At 44.5% G+C, this 21,934-nt stretch overlaps 1 protein-coding gene across 2 annotated transcripts; it reads left to right on the top strand.

The window, feature by feature from the left end:
• The first annotated feature begins 2,465 nt into the window (after positions 1-2,465).
• Positions 2,466-21,887, top strand: LOC108105525. Of its 2 annotated transcripts, none has more exons than XM_017212154.2 (3): positions 2,466-2,594; positions 3,937-4,177; positions 20,445-21,887. In XM_017212154.2, exons 2-3 carry the CDS (start codon positions 3,958-3,960, stop codon positions 21,392-21,394), a joined length of 1,170 nt encoding a protein of 389 aa, XP_017067643.1. In that variant the 5' UTR covers positions 2,466-2,594; positions 3,937-3,957; the 3' UTR covers positions 21,395-21,887. The 2 variants fall into 2 exon arrangements, with proteins under 2 accessions (XP_017067643.1, XP_017067642.1); XM_017212153.2 differs by having other exon boundaries at positions 2,476-2,559.
• Positions 21,888-21,934: the final 47 nt, after the last annotated feature.

Genomic DNA, 21,934 nt, shown 5'->3' with positions numbered 1-21,934 from the left:
AATATATATTTTTACCTTTTACTCTAGCTTAATATTAGCTGTGAAGTTTTTCGGTTTTTGTTTTTGAATTTTAACATTCGAAATCGCAAAACTTGCTGCTGAAAGCAGTTGGCAAGCAGTTCATGGTTGGTGTCCCAGCTAAGTGATGGTTCCACCACTGACCGCATGCCAAGGCGAGGCGCCACAGTGGCTTGGCGCCAAGTTTTTCGAATTAAGCTTAACTTTATTCTTTTTCGCGTTGTTTTGCACTAATTTAGTGCTGTCAAACGGAAAAATTCAAATTGCAAGCTTTGGCGGTGAATTACGAAAGTGTTTTCCAATGATTCAAGATTTTCAAGTTTCTACAAAAATGAAAAGAAAATCATTTTTCATCGATCAATGATCATGATAAGATCGGCATTTGTTTAATTGAACGTTATCATTGGCAGGACCTTATCGCACGGCCGTGTATTTATCATATTAATTGATCGGCTCCCGCGAATTGCAGTCCACTTTGCCGTTAATCGATTGCATCTCCCCATAGCCATCATTAATTTCCCCGCCGTTATCGTTCATATTTCACGCGATTGCGAAAAGGATTTTCGTAAGCTGAGAAATTATGGCACAGCGTCAGTCGGGGGATTCCGGTTGCATTTCCACTGGCAGTTTGATTTTCTATCGAAGTAATCATAAGATTTCTCCCCCCTTAAGAGTTTTCTCTCCGTGTGCCACCCAAATTGGTGTCTTATAACCTGACTAGAGCCATAAATCTCGGGAGTTAGCACTGGCTCCGTGTCCGTAGGGCAGACAAGTAACAAATGGCTGTCTCGAGGTACACGGATTCATGTCAACCCATTGGTCATGGCCCAGGGGAAGACAATTGCAACGCGGCGTCAAAACTTGTCTGGCCAATCACAGCCCAAAAAAACTATCTTTTTAATGACAGCCCGAAAAGAGTTGCAGAAAAAAGAAATGGGGCGGGGAGAGATGAGGGAAATGCATTTGCCGCGCCTGGAGCAGGAAGTCGAGGCTGCAGATCGACTCCGTCTCGAAATCCAGGCTCAAACTCAGACATCGACATCGGCGACAACTGCGAAGAGTGCGTAATTGCTTTTTAAGCCTGATTTCTGAGGCACGCCCTGGTGGCCCCCCCCTCAATCTCAGCCTCAATCTCAATCTCAATCCGAAAAGGAAAAACAAAAAATGAAAATGCCTTACTATTAGCGCTAAAAGCTGAGCTCCAAAACTGTGAGATTACGGCGCCTTGGCGGAAGAGATGTCGCCTTGTCGTTGGCCAAGTAAGTACCCCAAAAGATACATGATGCAGCCAGCCCGCCCGTCGTCGCCCACGTATGAAAACAAGCCAGAGTGCTGGCAAAGGGAAAGTCATGATCCGGCAGGAAGTACTGTACTCTAACTTGGGTAACCTTCTTTTCATAAGGGAACCCTACTTTGTAGTCAAGAAACCGAAGACTTTCAAGCGTCTTGAAACTAGTCCAAGTCCGACATGGCAATGGGCTGTCGAATATGGAGCGTGTAATCAGCGTGAAAACTTAACGCGTCGGAAAACACAACTTCGCGGCCTCAGAGCAAGCGGCAAGCGGCGAGATAATCGTCGATAAAACCCATTGGGCTGGCACATCTGGCCGTCGATCCATTAATTAGCCAACTCCATCTCGTTATGGCCATCGATTTTGAGCGATGTTCGAGCATTATCTTATGCAAAAGTTTCGCAGGCCTGTTAACTTGTCCCTTTCGGCATGTTTGCTTTTCTAACGCGAATTGCGTGTTTTGGTTTTAACGCAAATGTCAAGACTAATCACGGTTAGGGCCTGTTGGGGCTTAGGGCTTTGAAGATTGATCTGCGTTGGGAGAAAGGCTCGAGCTTGGAATTAATGGCCATGTTAAGGGATTTTGAAATTACAACTTCCTGGGGGCATATTTTTGAAATGTTTTGGGAAATTTTTGATAGCCTGTTGGCTGGCTTGTGAAAGGGCGTCTTTCCTTGCCAAAATCAAAGCCTGAAAAGTTTATATTTTCAAAATGTTTAAGCAATATGATGACTCTTTAGAAATATATCTAATATCTGTCTTTTGGCCAAGTCAAGAAGTGGCAAAGTTGCTGGGAATCTTGCATCTGTCCTTACCCAGCAAGGTTTCTCCTGGAAGCTGCCGCCTCACGTGCTGACCCCTCGGAGGCGGCAGGCTTTGGGAAGCGGTAGCCGCGAGCGGCAGCCAAAACAGTTGTACAACATTTACCGGTTTATGGGGCACGCAGCTAAACAAACGACAAAAACAAAAAGAAAACCCAAACAACAACGAAAAAAGCAGCCCAACAGCTGATCCAGCTCTCTTGATATCCATCAGCCTCTCTTACTCGCTGCCCGCTCTCTTTCTCTCTCTCTCTCTCTCTCTGTCTCTGTCTCTGCCTTCGGTTTGGGCCGCTTGTAATGCGCTGGCTTAAAAGTTAACGACTGCGCAGGCGCGCCGCTCAGATCGTTGATGGCGTTCGCAGCGACCGCTTGGCATACGTCGCGTTTTTAGCCGCCAGCGCGATTTAAACCGCCAACCAACCGCCGAAGTGCGTTTTTTTTTCACACACCGCTCTTAACCCCTGTAAGCCCCCCAATCGAGTGTGTGTGTTCGGATGTGTGTGTGTGTTTGCCATTATTTAGGAAGTGTGCTGGCTGGCTTGATTACCATTAAACTTAACAACTATAAAGCCATAAAGCCAAACAGCCTTTCAGCCATTCACACCTACAAAAACAGCGAACTTAAATCCTGGGCTGCTGCTACGCCTCCGTTTCCATTTTCATGAAAAGCTTAACTTGGTTTTTTTTTACGTTTTTACGTTTTTTGTTTTTTGTTTTTTGTTGAAGTGCCCATTTCCGCATTTAGAAAAAGTGCTCGAAGTAATTACCACTCGAAACTCTAACGAAATGCAAATTAATTACGAATAATCGAAAGAAATCATTTTGCTATTTGGATTATAACTGCCTCTGAGTGTGTGTGTGTGTGTGTGTGTGTGTGTATTGCGGTTCCGCGCTAATAGTTTCCTGCATAACAACAACAACAACAACAACAACAAGAGCGATTACAATAATATTAATGAAAACAACAACTTTTGGCCAACAAGCTAAGCTGGCCAAATAAAATTGTTGCGAAAGTGTTTCTTTTTTTTTTTTTTTTGAAGTTTTTTGTTGTGTTTTTGTTTTGCGTTGCATGTGGCAGGCAGGCAGGCAGGCAGGCAGGCAGGCAGGCAAAGGCAGCTGCCGCCGCTGCAAGTTAACTTGTTGCTGCCGTCGCTGCTACCTAACAAAATAAATTTTATTTTTATGACTTTTATGCGAAGCCGATAAGATGACAGCCATAACAACAACAATAACACCAGGCAGCAGCGGCGGCTGCAACTGCAACACAAACAGCACACACAATACCCCCAAGTTGGGTTGAATCGAAGCTGGCTTGCTCTTCATAGCTGGGCATTACTGTAGTTTACTCTTCTGGAAATCTCATCAATTTCCATCAACTTTCTTAGTTTTACCCAGCAATAACTTTAACTCAACGAAAACTCTTCTTTCTGTGCATTTCTGCATCCATCTCGATAGTCTTCGATAGAGTATCTCTCTGTCAGCAAGCTGGAGTGCGTGACCCCGCAGCCTGTCTCTGTGTGAGTGCGATTGTATCTATGCATCGCCATAGTGGCCAGTTTTGCTCTTGGACGACGGAAAGGCAGCCAGCTTTTGAGCCTGATCCCAGCCAAATCCACTTGAATGCCCGAAAGTGAAATTTCACTTTGCAGTTGCTGTGGCCTTTCGGCAGCTAGTTGTTGTTGTTGTTGTTCAGGCGGCTCTTTGATTAACTTAATACGAGCAACCATTGTTAGTTAGTTAGTGACTTGGGGCTGAAGCAAGTGAAGTTTCTCTTTGAATAATCCGAATTCTACCGAACGATCAAGGCAAACACACACATAGAAAAGATGGCAGCCTTCAGAATTAGCAGCCAAATCTGCAGGAGTAGCAGACTGAAAGGAAAGGAGGGGAGGAAAACCAACCAAAACCAAATCAGCAGAGGAGGAGGAGGTGGAGGAGGATTAGCACTGAGTCACTTAGTGATCTGCAGCTGGCTGGCCATCATCTCCATGGCGTCTGTAACCATGGCCAAGCCACCGGATCAGGAAGCCATCCATCACAAAATGGGTAAGTTAAAGGCTGTGTGTATCTGTGACTTAATTAGCTAGCTGTGAAAGTGAAACTAAAGCTAAAACTCAAACTGAAACTCAAACTGAAACTGAAACTGAAACTGAGAATTATGGGGCTCGAAGTCATCAACCGGCGGCCAATGGCCAAGACTCTCGGGCTGGGGATCAAGTTGAGCAGCTGCTGATGGCTTTGATTTGTGGCAGCAGCGCTTTCACTTTGCCAGCCTTTGTTTTGCTCTTGCTCTGGCTCTAGCTCTTGCTCTGTTAAAGAGTGTATGGAGCTAGACATGGGGGCCAGTTTCTATCCCTAAGAAAGCCAAGCTGCAGGTTAATTCTATCAGCAGATGTGGCTCTTTGCGCTGCGCTTACAAAATATCAATTAAAAGGTGAAAAATCTCAGCTGGAGTTGCTAATTTGTCGGTGGCAGAGCGTTGGGTGTTGAGTAAGCCGTCTAACAAAAGGCGAAAAGAAAGCCAAACAAATTAATCAGCAGAAACGAACATGAAAAAGGCAGAGAGAGGGGGGCTGAAACTGAGAGGGGGGATCAAGCCACCAGTTCCAAAAAAAAAAGAAAAAGAAAACAATGCAAAAGACATTTTCCCAGACATTTCTCGCCGCTCTTACGACATCTTCGGCAATTACTGGAAGAGTTGAATCTCCCCGTGGACTGGAGATTGAAGATCGAAAAAAGGGGAAAGGGTGGTGGGGAAGGGGGTAAGAGAGTAGGGTAAAAGGGGACAAGAGACCCACAGACCGCATTTTCCACTTGCTTCCGTATGCTGGGTTAATTTTCCTTTGTTACATGGCAAGACAACTCCATTTGGTCGCGTCGTTCATCTGCCTTTTCCCAACTACCAAGCTGTCCCTCTCTGTCTCTATCTCTCTCTCTCTCTCTCTCTGTATCTCTGTGTCATTATGTCAATGCAGCCTGTACCATTTACCAATTACCATGCACTCTTTCCCTCTTCACGAAACCAAAGACATTTCCCAGTGACATTTTCCTGGCCACAAAGACAATGCCAAAGAAGTAGCAATGAAAGGGACTCAAAATATTTGAATGCTGTTTTGATCTGTTGGGATTGCCTTTCATTTACCCAGCTATATATATATGTATATATCTTCTTGAGATAACAATATCTTTAAGGTGGAGATGTGTCTCAATATTTAGCAACTCATTGGGCCAAAGTCAGAAACCACAGATTGCATCACGACCGCAGCAGCTACCTTGTGACAATTTCCCAGGCCCTGAGTTGAGTATATGCTATATGGCTTGTCAAAGAGATATCTGAACAATCGGCCCACTGATGATGACGCCCCCAATTTGGGCCACAGATCTTAGCCAGCCAGCCCGTCTTATAGCCGAACCGAACCGTATAATGATCCGATCCGAGGAAACGAGGCGGTAAAATGCAACCGGGGCGAACAACAATTGCCATTCATTTGCACAATGAATGAAATTTAATGAGCGCAGCTCGCATAATACAAATAATAAGTACGCCAAATAATGGGTGAAAAGGCCCCTCGAAATATGAAAAATACGAAAAATACGAAAAAAAAACACAAAAGTACATGTTCAAAAATTAAAACCCAAAATGAGTTGAAGCAAACAAACAAATCTTGGCCATAACGTAATGGCCAGGTGTAGCAAAAAAGCCATTGCGGCATGCAACTTCGTTTTTTTTTTTTACATATTTACTCATATTTATTTATGGCCGAATTCATGTCCGTCTACTACTATTTCGCTTGTACAACCCACCAAGTTTTGGATGGTTTTTGACCAAAATTAGTTCTTCCTTTCATGCGTGGCTGCCACTCGCAGTCTGATACCATTTCAAGTGTTAAGAGGGAGTGTTAAGGAAGGCAGATTTCGAGTATTTTGAATATATTTTTGAGCTTTTTTTTTACCTATAACAGCCTAAAGAACGAATGTTTTGTGCAGCTTAAAAGCTAAACAAACTTTCTGTATCATTTTTGGGGTGATTTTCGAAAAATCAAATTTTAGTAAAATTTTGCATTTTTTTTAAGGGGTCTAAATTGGCGAAAAATGGATTAAAATTTACTTTTTGAGGTGTGAACACAGTTCGAAGGGAAATTTAATAACGAATTCAACAATGTATGACATTCCATATTCCGACAATTATTGGCTTTGTCATGAAAAGAATTCTGATTACTTTTGAGCTAAAATCAGGATTTTGAGTTTCGACAGAAAATGGCACTAATTTCATCGGATTTATGCCTATAACTTAGCCAAAACAAGGCTCAGAGCTAAAGTAAAGACTGTTTTGAGCAGCTAACGACCTAAATAAACTTTCCTCATCATTCGATTGATGATTTTGTGGATTTAAATTTTTAACAATTTTAAGGGGTTTGTAAGGGGTAACATCATCAAAATTTGCAAAAAATTGAAAGGTATTTACGTTTCAAGGTGGGGACACAGTTTTGATGGAAATCAAATTACGAGCTCAACGAGATATTACATTCCATATTTGGCCCATTATTGCCTGAGTTATGGGAATAATAATGTGTCTTGAGGAGAGAAATGAGATAAACCGATTTTCACATTTTCTGTAAGGGGTAACATCATCAAAATTTGAGAAAATCAACAAAAATTTGACATTTTGAGGTGGGGACACAGTTCGATTGGAATTTTAATTACGAGTTCATCGGTGTATGACATTCTACAATCCGACAATTATTGGCTTTGTTATAAGAAGAATTCTTCTTATTTTGGGCCAAAAATCCGGATTATGCATTTCGACAGAATATTATCAGAGTTTTTGTCGGATTTATAGCTATAACTTGGTCAATTGAAGGCTTAGAGCTAAAATGAAGACAGTTTTGAGCAGCTTTCGACCAAAACTAACTTTCCTCATCATTGGTTTGACTGATTTGGGAAATTTAATTTTGGGCAAATTTTGCATTTTCGATAAGGGGTACCATCATTAAAATTTTCAAAAAATGTCAAAAAATTAAGTTTCCCAGATTTGAATGCAAATCAATTGGGAGTCAAAGCAATCAAATTACGAGCCGTACGAGGTATTACATTCCAGATTTGGACCATTTTTGGCTAAGCTATGGCTAAAAAACTGATTTTATTGCGCCAAAAATCAAGTAAACGTCTTTTGGCAGCAGATATCCCTGTTTGGTTGCCGTTTCTTAGCTCTAACTTTGTCAAAACAAGACGCACGGCTAAAACAATGACTGTTTTATGCAGATAACTACCGAAACTTAACATCCTTATACTGGCTTTTATCATTATTGTTCTGATTTTTTGGTGCGAGCTCTGTTTTAAGGGCTGAAATATCGGGAAATCGATTTTAAGCACAAATTTGCAATATTCATTTCGGTTTTTTAGCTCTAACTCGGTCAAAATAAGACGCACAGCCGAAAGAACGACTGTTTTGTGCTGCTAACGACCACCACTTACCACCCCTATCACTCGATTTTCGATTTTGAGAAAATCGTTTTTCGGCCAAATTTCGCATTTTCGATAAGGGGTAACATCGTCAAAATTTATGAAAAATGGCTAAATTTGTACTTTTCAAGGTGGGGACACAGTTTTGTTGGAAATTAAATTACGAGCTTAACGAGGTATTACTTTCCATAATCGGACCTTATTGGCCAAGATATGAGCAAAATACTGATCTTTTGGGAGAGAAAAAGGGAGAAACCGAAACTCGCATTCCCGATAAGGGGTAACATCATCAAAATTTCAGAAAAACATGCAAAATTGAACTTTTCAAGGTGGGGATACAGTTTTGATGGAATTTTGATAACAAATTTATGGATGTATGACATTCCGAATTCGGACCATTATTGGCTGAGTTATGAGAATAAAACTGACATATTGAGGGGTAAATCGGGTTAAACGGAATCTCGCATTCTCGATAAGGGGCAACATCATTCAAATTTTCAAAACATTGCCAAAAATTTGACATTTCAAACTGTAAATACGGCAATCTTAGGAATTAAAAAACAAACTCAGCGAGATATAAACTTCAATGTTCTGACCATTATTGGCTAAGTTATGGACGAAATACTGACTTTTTAGGGGAACATAATTTTGCGTGTTTTGGGAGTAGGACAGAGATTCAAGGAGTCCCCATTTCTCGCTGTGTAGTCATGACATGAGTACAAAATTCGATTTATTATTTGCAAAATTCACTTCGATCAACGATCGACGCGGAGGAGGAGGACTGAAATCGGGAGATGTGGTCACGTCGACTCCCTGACTTTGTGTCTTCATCCTCTCCTGTTGCTGGCTTCTGCTGCCACCGGATTTTGCTACCAACTTTGGTTTTCGGTTCATGTTTTTTTCTTCAAGCAGCCTGTGGGCGTTGTGGTGGGCGTTTTTCGTGCTGGTTTTTTGCGGTTGACAGAAGATTGAATGAAGGAGGGGGCCAATATGATCAATCGAAATGGGAAAATTGATTGAGGTGCTTTTTAAGAGGAAAATGTGGCAAGCTGATTGCTGTGGGAAAATGTGTTGGCAAAAGGAAATGGGGTGTTCCTGCACTTCTGTGTTAATCAGATCATCAAACTTGATTACTATTCTTAATTGAGAATATAAAAACTACAATTTTTACCAGAAGAATCAAGGAAAGAGATTCTTAATGAGGAAACTTAACCTGAGATTACTTTTGATACTCAATTTACCTGATTGATAACCAGAAGGGAAACACAATCAAATGACCTTTTGCATGTTGAATATGCATTTGCTTTGCTTTTTAGACAGTTTGATCTAGCAGGGGACTCCCCGTTTGGGTTGCGGTTTTCTTGATCGATTTTTCGCTTTAATTTTGGGGGATTTTCTCTCCTGCCCTGCCCCATTGCCGTGAAGGCGTTTCTTCGCCAGCAATTAACATCTTGAACTTTGACCAAAGTACACAAAAATCGGAACAAAGCCCGCAATTCGTTTAGCTTTAGTTTCGATGCCGTTTGTTGTCTTTGTTTCGGCCGGGCTTTGTGCTTAGCGGCTGTTAAACTTAAATGCTGAGTCTTAACCTTTAAATTCGGCGAACTGGCTGAATGGGAATGGGAACCGTCGTCGTCAGGCGGAGAGTGTAATTACACATATTTTGGGGGCACTGTGTTTGCGTTTCGTTTCGTTATTGGGCAATGCTATCGCAATCTCAATCGCAATCGTAATCGCAATCGAAATCAAAGTCGGTGGCAAAATGGTAAAGTGGCAAAATGTAAACACAAAAGGCCCAAAGAAATGCCGCCAAAATCAATCAATTGGGAAAACAAATGACAAATGACACCGGCAAACGGTAGCGACTTCGAGCTCCGATTTGAGTCGATCGTAGATCATCGAGAGTTATGCAAATCGGGCTAAATCGATAGCCAGCCTGATGATTCGCTTACATAACCAACCACCCGCAGGTCTAATGAGAGGTGGTGGGTGCATAATTAGCCCGGCTCATTAATAACTTTTTTTTTTTTGCTCTACATTGGGCGAAAGTGGCGGCGCAAATTAATCAAAATCAACACAGCCAGCCGCTAAATGCGGCACATTTGAAATCGCGTTTGATCGGCTTTTGTTTTGCATATTTCTGTTCGATCGAATCGATTTTATTCGCAACATCGAAGGTTTTAATGGAGTTTTCAATAGAAAGCCCAGGAACAGATACACTTCCGAAGGGCTTTCTGCTTACAGGGTTCGTCTTGGCATTAAAGTTTAAGATCAGAAGAAGTTCGAGATTCTTAAGCAGAAAAGAAACCTTCCTTTCAGCCTACTCTTTGGCTAACGCTTCTTGGTAGCTACTAGCCACCTTCAAGAGTATTTCCATTTCGTATCACAGATACTTTCCATTTCGAGGCACTTCCTCCGGGCTGATTAATTGCCTTTTGTGGGCCACAGCGCTGGCTCTCTGTGTCGACTGGGACTGTGACTGTGTCTGTGATTTTGCAGTTACAAGCTGTAAGCCCGAGCTTAGTTTATGTGCAATTTGTCGAACAAAATGGTGTGGCAATCGGCTAATACGAACTTAATGATGTCTTCTTTGGCTTTCGCGGGGAAATGAACGAAAAACGAATAACGAATGACGACTAACATGGAATAAACGAACGTCTAACGTAATTGCTCGGTGCGTTGGCCCATGCCCATACCCATGCCCATTGGACATTATTTTGAGCATCGTTTTGAGCATTTTGGCCATTTTCGACACGCACCGCTGGCCATTGCAATCAATCAAATCACGGCAAAGTTCCATTTCCATTTCCCGAAAGCCAAAGCCAAAGCCAAAACCAAAAACAAACAAAAACAAAACGCAGCCTTTGGAGAGGTGAATGCAAATTGCGTTATGAACATAATGATCAGTTTGTGGGGAGTGTTGTAATGATCCCATCGCGCCTCCCCCCATTCCAAAGACTCGACAGAAAATCAATCAGCCATCAGTTTCGCAGCTGCCGAAAAGTTTGATCTTCGATTGGGTTTTCGGGGGATCGAAGTTTGGTATTTTGAGGATTGGAATTGGGATTGGGACTGGGACTGGGACTGGGGATGAGCCAACCGTTTTGGGTAAACAACCATCATCGGCGTGTTGTTTGCTTTGCTCCGGCCGCCAGCTGTTGGCTTTGAGCCATCAAATTGGATCTGGGAGTTACTGGGAGGGAGGATTTTGGGTCCGCCACTCGATGGCCCGAGTGTTGTTTTAATGTTTCCCCAACGACGACGACGACGACGCGGTGGCATCGAGAGCTCTCCACTCTGATTACAATGTTTCAAAAGAGCCCAAATACATCATTATTAAATGGGGGTTATCACTGCGGAAAGGCGGTTTGGTAATCAACGTGATCGAGGAGCGTTTGAACTTTCAAACTGTTAAGCTGTTCAACGATCAGAGATCATTATTTGGGAGTTGCAAAGAGATTTCCATATGAGGTTTATCTTTTATCTCTCTAAGAATCCATTTTCCTTGCTGCTTTCTTTCCATCTTCGCTTTGGGAAGCTGTTCAAGCTGTCCCCTAGCTAACCTTCACCTTGTTGGCCAAAATGATAAAAACAAAACGAATTGCGCGAAAAGCGTTGCTGCACATTGGAACAGAGAAAAAACAAACTGTCCGCTGTCCGATGTACGTGCCATGGTCTCTGGTTCCAGGCCAAAGTGCTGCCAGTTTTGGGCTTTTGGCCTGGAAACGTGTTTGCCGCGTTATGCTGACTCAGTGCTCAGTGCTCAGTGTTCAGTCTGCTCCCAATGTCTGCCGCTCAATGCCCAATGCCCAAATGCTCACTGTCCACCGGGGCGAATGAGATATATATCATGGATATGGATATGGATATGGATATATCACGCATACGCCAAGTGTGCAATTGCAACCTAATTAACCATTCAGCCACACAATAAGCCAAATAAAGTAGATACAGCTACGAAGGCATTACATTTTGATTCGATTCGATTTTGACCGTCAAAAATTGCCAAGTCTCTGAGGGCGCGACGAGCGACGCGTGCGCCCTTGTCTGTAAATATTTTGAAAGGGTCGCCGTCGCCCCCGTCTGGCGGGGCACTCTCGCGCGGCCAATCAAAGTTTTGGCAGAAATCAAATCGAATCCGAAAGCCGCATCGTTAATCATTCCGGGACAGGATTTTGCACAGTCTGATTGGAATTGTTTTGAATTTATTGTGATGGCTTTTTGATTAGGTTTTGATTTTAATTTATGCCTCTCAATGTTTTTTTTTCTGTTTGGGAATGGGAAAGCACGTGCGTAGATCTCACTATTTGCTCTGTTTTTATAGTCCAAAAGGTATTAGTTTCTAATACTAAGTCCTACTCTCTCTTAAGTACAGTGTAGGCCCAAGCAATCGAGGGATATCGATGTAGTTCTTAAGCCAAGTTACTGACACGCCCAGCAGGTTTCTTTAACTTCTTGCACTTCGGAGTCGAAGTCAAAGTCTGACTGAAAACACCCACTCGAAGGCGCAGTTCGGGGCATTGCACAAGCCCGAGAAGTACCTGAATGGTGGGGCTCTGAGCTTGCAGTTGCAGTTGCAGTACGAGAATAGATACGCCGCCGTCTGTGAGCAATGCCTGGGCACCTATGAGATACGATGCCCAGCGAAGCGCTCAGCCACTGCACAATGATCAGTGAGCCATGCAGAGTCAGTCATTCAGTTAGTCAGTCAGTCAGTCAGTTAGTCAGTCAGTCAGTTAGTCAATAAGTCAGCCAGGCAGCCAGGCAGTAGAACAAAATATGGAAAATGCGAAAAACCTCAGAAACAAAACGCAACTAACTAGCCCGTCCTTGGCCAGTCAGCATTATATATAATTATTTCTACAAATTCTTCATTCTTCATTCTTCGCTCGTTGATGTGATCACGAGGCTCTGATTGGGATAGGAAGACTGTTGGCTTAGCGGGTGTACCAAAGACAAAGACTCTAATGAGACCCGGCGATGGGAAAAGTGTTCTGGCGAGAATGATTGCGATTCAGTGATTTGCCAGCCATACACCGAAAGTAAATGAGGCTAACAATATTTTCCACTTATTAGTGAGCTAAATTAGTTTGAGCTTTGAGTTTTCCGGTGTATGGTAGAGTTGCCAAAGAGCTGTGATCCAACATGACTTACAAATAAGCCAACTATGACTGTGTCTGTGTCTGTGGAAGAGACCCTGAGGGTCACACACATATTTATGCCATGCAACAGTTAGCGGAGTCATAAATAATATTTAAAAGAGCCATTTAAATGCTATTATTGCGGCTGACTATGACTGCGAGTGCGAGTGCGACTACAACGCCAAGAAACCACTGCAACTGCGCTTGGCCAGGCAGGCAGTGGTTGCTGCTGCTGCTGCTGCTGCTGCTGCTGCACCGCCAACTCGCTGAGTGAGTGACTAACTGGCAGTTTCATTAGATTAATAACAGTAACGAATACACATAATGGAGATCAAGTGCTTGGCAAGCGCATGCATGGCATACCCTGTAATCTCTTGGGGATTAGCAAATGGCTGAGAACTACGGCCACACTTCCTGGAGATCATCATGACTGCAGTGACCCTGAATGGAGGTTTCAAGACATTCTCCTGGCTCATCCTTAGTCTGCTCTCTTGAGAACCCATTCATAGCCCGCCCATCTCTATGATTGCCCTTCCAAGCCTAAGTACCCCCTCAGAGAAGGCAAACAAATATGATTTATCTATCAGACCAGATCGAGCAGCTAATGTGCCTGTCGTGGCCGTGTGCTGTGCTGCGTTTCAGTTACGTTTCGATGTTCGATGGCATTTGTGATGTTCGTGAAAAGGCACAACAAATCATTTCTATTTCCAGATGCTGGCCGAGAATTCACGAGCCAAATGTTTGACATTTAAGGCTTTTGGAAACGTGGATATATGCTGGCTGGCTGGCTTTTGCTGGCTGGCATTGTTGTTCTTGGCTTGGTTTTGACATTGAAGCTCATCGAGGAGCGCCAAACGGAGATCGTTCGACTCTGCTCCGCTCTGCTCTGCTAATAATTTATGGCATTTCCACAGCGACCTAAGGTCAGGCATTAAGTAATTGTTGTTTATTGGAAAATGTCATGTTCAGTTAGTCGATCGATCGGGCGGCCAATGTCAGCCCAAGCCTCGCAGATGCAGATGCCTCCAGTGCTGCGAACGGAGATTGGGGTCAGCCGAGGTAGAACAGGTGGCACTTCCACGGGCACTTCCCATGTTCCCAGCCGCGGGCATTACAACACTTAACGCATTGTAAGCCATTAACCCAGACAATAGCCCTGATGTTAGCCGGAAATATGGCCCCCGGGTGGCGGGGAAAGAAGCAGACGGACGGACGGACGGACGGGCTCTAATTACAAGCGAAACTCGGTTGAGCTCTGGCTGTGGCGTAAAACTGCAGCTTAATGAATCACTTCAATGACAATGCCGGGGTCAAAATAACGCAGACTTAATGATAACACTTAATGAAAACACGGAGACTGGAACTAAAGTCAAGAATGGTTACTGGAACTAAGTTCAGCTCTTGGGCTTACCTTGGACCCTTGGACTGTAGAATGTAATTACATTTACAAACCAATTATGGCTCGGACACGTGAAATTAATTAAAAACAGAGCCTCGGAGGATGCCTGGCCCGGCCCTTTCAAAGAAACCCAGAAGAAGGCTGAAACCTAAAACTGAGCTTAGCTTGGGATTAGCTTTCCAGTTGCAGAAACAGCGGCCTTGGTCGCTGGCTGAGCTGTGAGGGAAAGATCTCGCTGGCTGTGTTTACATCTCATGATATGTTACATTTCCCGGATGAGGGAAAAATCGTGTTGTGACTAACTTTGATTTATCACAGTTGGTGTTAGGGAGGTGGCGACGAGGGGGAGGTGGTAAGATAGCCAGGCAAAGGCAACTCAATTAAAGTTCAGGCGGTGCACGGTGAAGTTGTCATAAATAAAAGCAGTAGCCGGAGACAGTTTAGGGCGGGGGGACGACACTTTATGGATGCTATTTATAAGACAGCCACTCGGCAGGCCCATAAATCAGAGACAATGCACACCGTTGAGTGGAAGATTTATACGGGCTGTTGGAGCGGGAATGTACCTGCAAGTACACGGAGAGAAATGGGGAGGCTATGGGGTATTAGAGAGGAAACTTTGACCAGATTCCTACTTTTAAGCTAGTTTTTCCCAGGGAAAAGTTGAATATATAGGAAGGTAAAAACTAAAACTAACTAAAATTTAGATAACTAGTCCCCAGCTGATCTCTCTCGGTGTACGCAAGGCGGACTGTTTATGCATAGCTGAAAGCTTATGCCGATCATGTTGGCATGCCAGGCACGAAACTGTAACTCAGGCTCAAAAATAAGAAACCGAAGCTTAAGCTGAAATTGAAACTGAAATTGAAGCTGAGACTGAAACTGAAACTGAAACTGAAACCGAGAGCGAAACGAAATTGACTTGGCTGTGGCTGGCTGGCTCATGGCTAAAAGATGGCTAATTGCCGAGCGACGTGTGCGGTGTGTGTAGAAATTAGCTCCAATGCTAAAGTTAGAGCACGTTATTCGAATCGGAGCAGACTCATTTATCACCCGGCCAAATTGCTGCTCTTCTCTGCCATAATTGTCGGGCTTTTCCAAACTGAAACCTAAACTTAAACTGAAACCTAAACTGAAAGCCAAACAAAGTCAAAACTGAAACTAAAATCGAAACAAAGGCATTCTAAGCGATCGGCGAAGACTTTAATTCTATGTCATTTGCTGGCAGCGAACGGAATCGAAAATCGAAAATGGAAAATTGCCATCTGCATGCGGAATGAGGGGTTCGTGGTGTGCTCGGCATAATTGAGCCACTCCCACACCCCATCGCCACCCCCCTTCCCCTTCCCAACCCCACCAGAAGTCTGTCCTTGTGGCTGCCCGCGTTCGTGTTTCGAGTCTTTTGTTTCAAATTTTTTATTTTGGTTTCAATTCGATTTGTTTTTTTTTTTTTTTTTATATTTTCGGCTGCCTGACATTTGGCGCTGCAGAAGAATTCTTCTGCCTTTATTGGTCAAGTTAAATGTCATCCGCTTGCTTTGGCCTTTAAAGTTCAAGTCTGCAGCGAGCAGGCCCGGCCATCATTATTAATATTCCTGCCCAGATTGGGGTTGGGTATGGCCATCCATCCGCTGACCCGCAGCTCTAGTTAATGCCTGGCCAATGCGGAAGCTGGAGAAGACCGGGGGAAGCGGCATTCTAGCGCTGGGCGTTGTCAAGGCACTCCCAGTTCGGAAAATGATGGATGGCTCTTCATGATTGAAGATGAAAGGTGAGAAGTGCACCCTCTCGCTAAGGGTAGATCTATCTCTGATGAGTTATGGCTAACTATAGGGCGTGCCCCTTACTTAAATCAGTTTTTGTGGCAACCTCGACCGCTGGATTTTCTCAGCCAACAAAAGGCGATGAGAAAAATGCAAATTTAATTATGCCCCAGCAACGGCAACAGCAACAGCAACAGCAACGGCAACCACAAACATCGTAAATGGCAGTCAAGTTTACTTGTCTGTTTGTTGTTTGTTTTCTTAGCTGTTGTTATGTTGTTGTTGTTGTTCCTCCTGTGGTTGTTGTTGCTGTGAAGTTTTTCATTAATTTGGTTGTTACTCGGTGTCTCGGTGTCACTGCCTCGCCAGGCACTGCCCAGCTGTCCCAGACCATGGCATAGAAACCATTTATTCTAACATAATGATCGCGCACCCACTCCATCAGTGATAATTTATAGCATCGCGCATACGCCGTGCTGGTCGTGTGTAAGCATCTTTTGCCGCCACCACCACTACACAGGCCAAAAATTTAGCCATAACTTTGAGAATTCCCATAAAAACTGTGAAGAGTCCGTTGAAGAACAGAAGATAATTATCGTTCGTTTTAAATACCCATTAAGTATAGATATATGGATATAGATATATCTGAACAATTTGTCAGTCTTTTCGATCCGTGTACTGACAATTAACGGGCAGCAAGTGCTGGCCAAGTGGTTAGTCTTGAAATGCGATTCTCGCCGACTCGTCCGAGTGTGTGGATATCTCTCAGCCAAGTTCTACGATTTGGTAGCTCTCCCCGCTGCGGTTCCCCTCTCTGCCTTCCCAGCCATTTCCATCCCAATAACAACTGACATTGACCGCTTGCATCGGCCGGCCGGCTAAGCTTGAGACGTTGGAAAAACTTCGAAAACGAAGCTGAGTCATCATCATCAGCAGCCAGCATCACACCGAAGCTGGCCAGATTCTTTTCGGCCAAGTCAAGTGCAATCGAATTGCAAATGAAGACCAATGAAGTGGCTGGCCTGCAGCGCGGCCTCAAGGTTGCCTCGCCTCAATGCGGAAAACACGAACCGAAGGTGGGGAGCTAGAAAAGGCAAAGAAAAACAGTAATAGAAATAAAGATAAAGGGGCAGTGGGAGGGACGAAACTGTCATTAAAATGTAACATAAAAAGCGGCTAATTGCTAACATTTAGTTATGTATGCAAGCTGCTGGAACGGCCTCATAAATAACCGACACGACACGACTGTCAATTCGAAAATCCAACACCCTCAACTTGCAGATTGCTCGCTGAATGTCAAAGGTTCCTCTATGGTTCCATAAGAGGGGGATCAAGGAGGGGGCTTGGTAGAATGGAAAGTTGCCCAGGCGACCGACATTGACATCCAAAGGGTCGGATTGAAAAGTCCCAGACTGGATTAGTATCCAGTCAGCCAGTAACCCCTCCACCGCTGTAATCCATTCGTGAAAGCCATTCCAGCCAACCTGTTGTGAAAGTGCCGAATGATTTGGAAAATTTATGAGGTGCAGAGGAAAAGCTGGCGGGGGGTGGGCTGTGGAGGGGGGTACACCACGAAACACAACCCACGACCCGGTCCGTGTTTACACGCATGCGCCGCTGTAAGTGCCAACAAACTGCCGGAAAATTGCATACCCGAGCGCTGATGAGTTGCCACAGGAGATGGAAATTTGGGAAAATCCCCAAGGGGGAAGGCAAGCGAAATGGGGAGTGCCTGGAAAATGGATAAGAAATGAAATGAACACCAGGAGAGGTGTGGAAAGGAGTGGAGGGGAGTGCAATGAGTGATCGAGGGGCTTGGGCAATGTTGGGTGACTATCTGTGGGATGTTTAATCATCAGATCGAGTTATAGTTACTCGAATTAGTGTCTTAGTTGGTTGATTTAGCAGAAACCCCAACTCTCAGAGCTAATTTATGGATGTGGCTTTGAGTTTCGGCGGTTTTTGGGGAGGCGCGACAAGTGGGCCTGGCCAAAAGATGATTGCGATGACGATGACGATGACGATGATGATAATGATAAAGGTGATGGACGCATTGAGGCGGCCATTTAACGCCCACTTAGACACGCTTCCCATTGCCCCATTACTCATTGCAACAGACACTGACACACACACAGAGACAGAGGCAGGGTAACAATGTGTTAATTACACGGCTGACGCCCACGTCGCAATCCGATACAATCGGGGGCCTGGAGACTGAAAAATTAAAGAAGAGCCGAGCCATGGAGAAAAACGCGCAACGCCGACGACGATCGCAATGTGCAATTTTGCTGTAAGTGACTGAAGAGACACGCTCATGTCATGGTGATCGCACACAGACTTGCCCATATATATATATATATCTTTATAGATATATATCGGTATTAAGTACACTTGAAGACACGGCGAGGGCTTTTGCTTTGCGGGCACGACGCGCTCAATTTAACGCATACGCCCATTGTGCCATCTACATCTGCCTAGGCATCTGCATCAGCAGCAGCAGCAGCCTCCTTATCGCCTCAGGGTCATCAAATACAAATATATATATATATATCTGGCTATATCTGGCTGATCTGCTGATGTGCCTTGGCTGAGATTTCGCCAGCTTACTCCACTTTTCCTCTGCCTTTGCCTTGGCACTTTCATAATTTCCAAATTTAAGCAAAGAAAACGTTGCCACAGCTCGTGCCTGGCTTTCGTTTCGGAGTAAAAAGCAAAGGTATTTGGCGACTAGCTTAGTTTAGTTTTCCATTTCGAAACTCATCCATCAAAGTGCCGGGGCAATGTCACCTTCGACTGGCCAAGCTAATTCAGATTCACAGAGCTTGAACGTAAACAGATTTGCACCTCGAAAAGTTGATTCATTAAACTTGATCCCATTTTTAATCACCGATTGATTGGCTTCTTAATGTTAGTCGAGAGTTCTCTGGGGGAAACTAATTCGTGTTTGGAAACGGTTTTGCAAGGAGCTTAAAGAGCAGTCTCTTGAGATATGTAAGAGAAAGTCTTTACTCGTCTTTGGATTGCCAGCCAGGCACTTGAAGTTTGAAGTATTTGTGAATATTCGCAACCATCCAAATATCGTTTGATTATTTACAAATCAAAAGCGAAATCGAAATCGAAATCGAAGCTGGTTTATCTTTGCCGTGGGTGTCCTGTGTACGTGATCGATTATCCAGCAGCAAGTCGCGGCAATTTGGTAAATTAGCCAAATCGTGGGATATAGACAGAGATACTGATATAGATATAGCCTTATAGGCCCCGTCAAATGGATAATAAAGTAATCTCCACTTACCACACGACATATCTGCGTGTGTTTGACCCATTTCTGGCAGCCAGCCACTATCAAAGCCGAAAATCGAGCTGGCTTTTCGCTTTCAGCCAAGAGCCGACGGAACCCAATTACAGTTAACAAACTCATTATGTTCGGTGCTTGCCAGTCGGGAGTTGGGAGCTGGGAGTCGGCAGTAGGGGAACCAAAAGCCAAACTACCAGCGGGTGTTGGGCCAAAAACAAACCATATAGCATGCAGAGAAAAGTCTGAAAAATTCCAAAAAAAAATAAGCAAAAATAAAACAGAAAAACAGAAAACAACAGCAAAAGTACAAGCCAGAGCCAAAAATTGTGTTGAAACGACGAAAATCGCATGCGAGTACGAAAGGCTTTTGGCCGATGAGGGTGGGGTCTTAACTATATAGAATTATATATACCGATGCAGAGATCGAGGAGATGGAGATCGTTAGCTCCAAGAGCAGCATAAGCCTAGAACAGCAAACACTGAACACACACACAGAATCTGTGCCAGCTGCCCGGCTCAGCTCAGCTCAGTTCGAGTCACATTTTTATCGACTTTTATCGATACGACATTTGACTGGCCGGCCAACCACAAGGCACAAGGCTCAGAAGCCGAAACTGAGGCCAAGAGCCCAAGCCCAAGAGCCAGAGAGTAATTGAGTTGGCATACGACTTCGCATTGACTTCGCATCGGTTCAGCGTTAACAGACTCCCAGCCAAAGCTCAACTCCACTGGCATGCATTTTGGGGGCGAAGGTGCCAGAATTCGGGCCAAGCCAAAACCTAATGGCTTCATCTTTAATTACTCCAAAATAATAATATAAAATTGATATTAATTTCGATTTAAGATGGCCAGCTAATGGCTTTTCCTTACCCAGTTGATAATCAAGACAAAACTATTAACGATTTGTCATTGCCATGAGCAACCTTCGGTGGCTTACTTCCAAGATAAAAGGCAATGTTTTTGCTACTTGTCATTCGGCTTGGCTTTCTGTGGCCCCACTCGCCAGAGGAAATGTCATCTTCTGCAGCATTTCCTGCTCTGTCGAGTGATCCCCAGCACTCAGCACTCGAGACGCATGTTCGGCAACACATTTCACCACTCGACGTCTGAGCACCGCACAAGGGCTCCTCATCTCATCTCCCTCTCATCTCATCAAGCACCCGGGCACTGCTCTCAACTCTCAAATCTCGAGTGGGTTTCTTTGACTGATTTCTGATTTCTGATTTCTCCTCTTCATTTGGTTATCTTTCAGCCGAGTTCCCGGAAGAGGACAGCGACATGCTGATGGAGCCGAATGACTTTGCCCCCATCACCGTACTGAGATCGCATGAACAGCACTTCCACATGCCGCCCACAACGCAGCTTCAGCCCCAAATCCAGGCCAGAGTTCAGCCCAGGGCCCAGCCCAGGCAATTCCAGACGGCAGCCCAACAGAATCCCGACGAGGAGGACCAATTCCGACCCATTGCCAATCCGAACACCAAAGTAGTTGGGGATTCCCACACGCAGGCGGCCCAGAACTTCTATCCGCCCTTCTACCACGAGGCCCCGCCCCTGGGCCACTCCAGACCCTACTTCGGACATGGACCACCGGTATCGGAGAGCACGTCTCTGTCCCTGCCCCTGCCTCTGTTGGCCCCTCAACAGCAACAACAGCAGCAGCAGCAGCCACAACATCCGGCAAATCAACAGCGGAATTTCGATGCCAGCATACTGGGCAGCGGAGACTTTGGGGTGCTGAGAGGAGGAACCTTCTATCCCGAGGAGGAAATGCCCTATCACCCGGAAGACAACAGTGATTACATCTACGGAGATGCCAACAACGGACACGGACGGCCCTCCGAGGGATTCGTGCAGAAGTACACCTACCCCGAGGAGCAGTTCGCCAATTTCCGGGACTTTGCTGACATCAATACGCCGGCGGACTCGGCCTTCTCCCAGTTCGTGGTGGTGTATGCGGCCAAGAATGCCACTGCGCCGCACTCTCATCCGCATCCCAAAAACATATTCGAGCAGCTGGAGCTGCTGGACAGGGAGAAGGAGAAGGAGAAGGAGCTGGAGAAGACCAAGAGCCAGCCGAAAGCCTCGTCCAAAAGCAAGTCGAAGTTGTCGAAGACAAAGTTGCAGAAGAAGTACCGCAAGAAGGCGGCTCCCAAGTTACCCGATCCCCTAGACATAGAGCCCTTACTGGCCCTCAGTTAAGCTTGGTACTAGCTAAGGTACTATATGCGTAAAAACAAAAACAAAAACAAAAACAAGTTAAAAAAAAGAAAAACAGAAAACAAAAAAGGAAAAACCATGAACAGAAACACCCATTACCACTTTCGTTTCCCCTCCCCCTGTTAGTTTTATTTATTTTATTTCGAGATGAATGCAAGCCACGCCCACAAGATAGAAGAGCCACCGCCCAAGCACCTGTATTGTCCCATCCCTTAACCCATATACGATCTACCATATAATATGCATCCATGTTTTTTTGGTCTGTCTGCTTTCTGTCTCGCATCGTTTGTTAATTCTTAAACCTAGCCCGTAGTCTGCCGCATCTGCACCTGCACATGCGTCTATATAGTATATCTCTTATATGCATATGCGTATCTAATGTAATTATTTTTTGTCTAATTCAGCATAATTTTATTATGTGAGTGTACATAAACGAGAAATGTTAAATCTAATGTTAAACCTAAATAAAAACGAAATAAAATCAAAGCCACACCACGACAGTTTCCTTTATGGCGCCGTCAA

This window comes from Drosophila eugracilis, unplaced genomic scaffold, assembly GCF_018153835.1.
Source record: "Drosophila eugracilis isolate 14026-0451.02 unplaced genomic scaffold, ASM1815383v1 contig_2167, whole genome shotgun sequence".
Classification (NCBI taxonomy): Eukaryota; Metazoa; Arthropoda; class Insecta; order Diptera; family Drosophilidae; genus Drosophila; species Drosophila eugracilis.
The sequence above is the reverse complement of the archived record's forward strand: the minus strand, read 5'-3'. Positions and strand labels throughout refer to the sequence as shown.

Excerpts from the sequence above, each read along its gene's own strand:
- LOC108105525 (XM_017212154.2), top strand. The coding sequence starts at position 3,958 with ATGGCAGCCTTCAGAATTAGCAGCCAAATCTGCAGGAGTAGCAGACTG. Across the intron at positions 4,178-20,444 it reads AGCCATCCATCACAAAATGG|CCGAGTTCCCGGAAGAGGAC; the intron begins GTAAGTTAAAGG and ends GTTATCTTTCAG.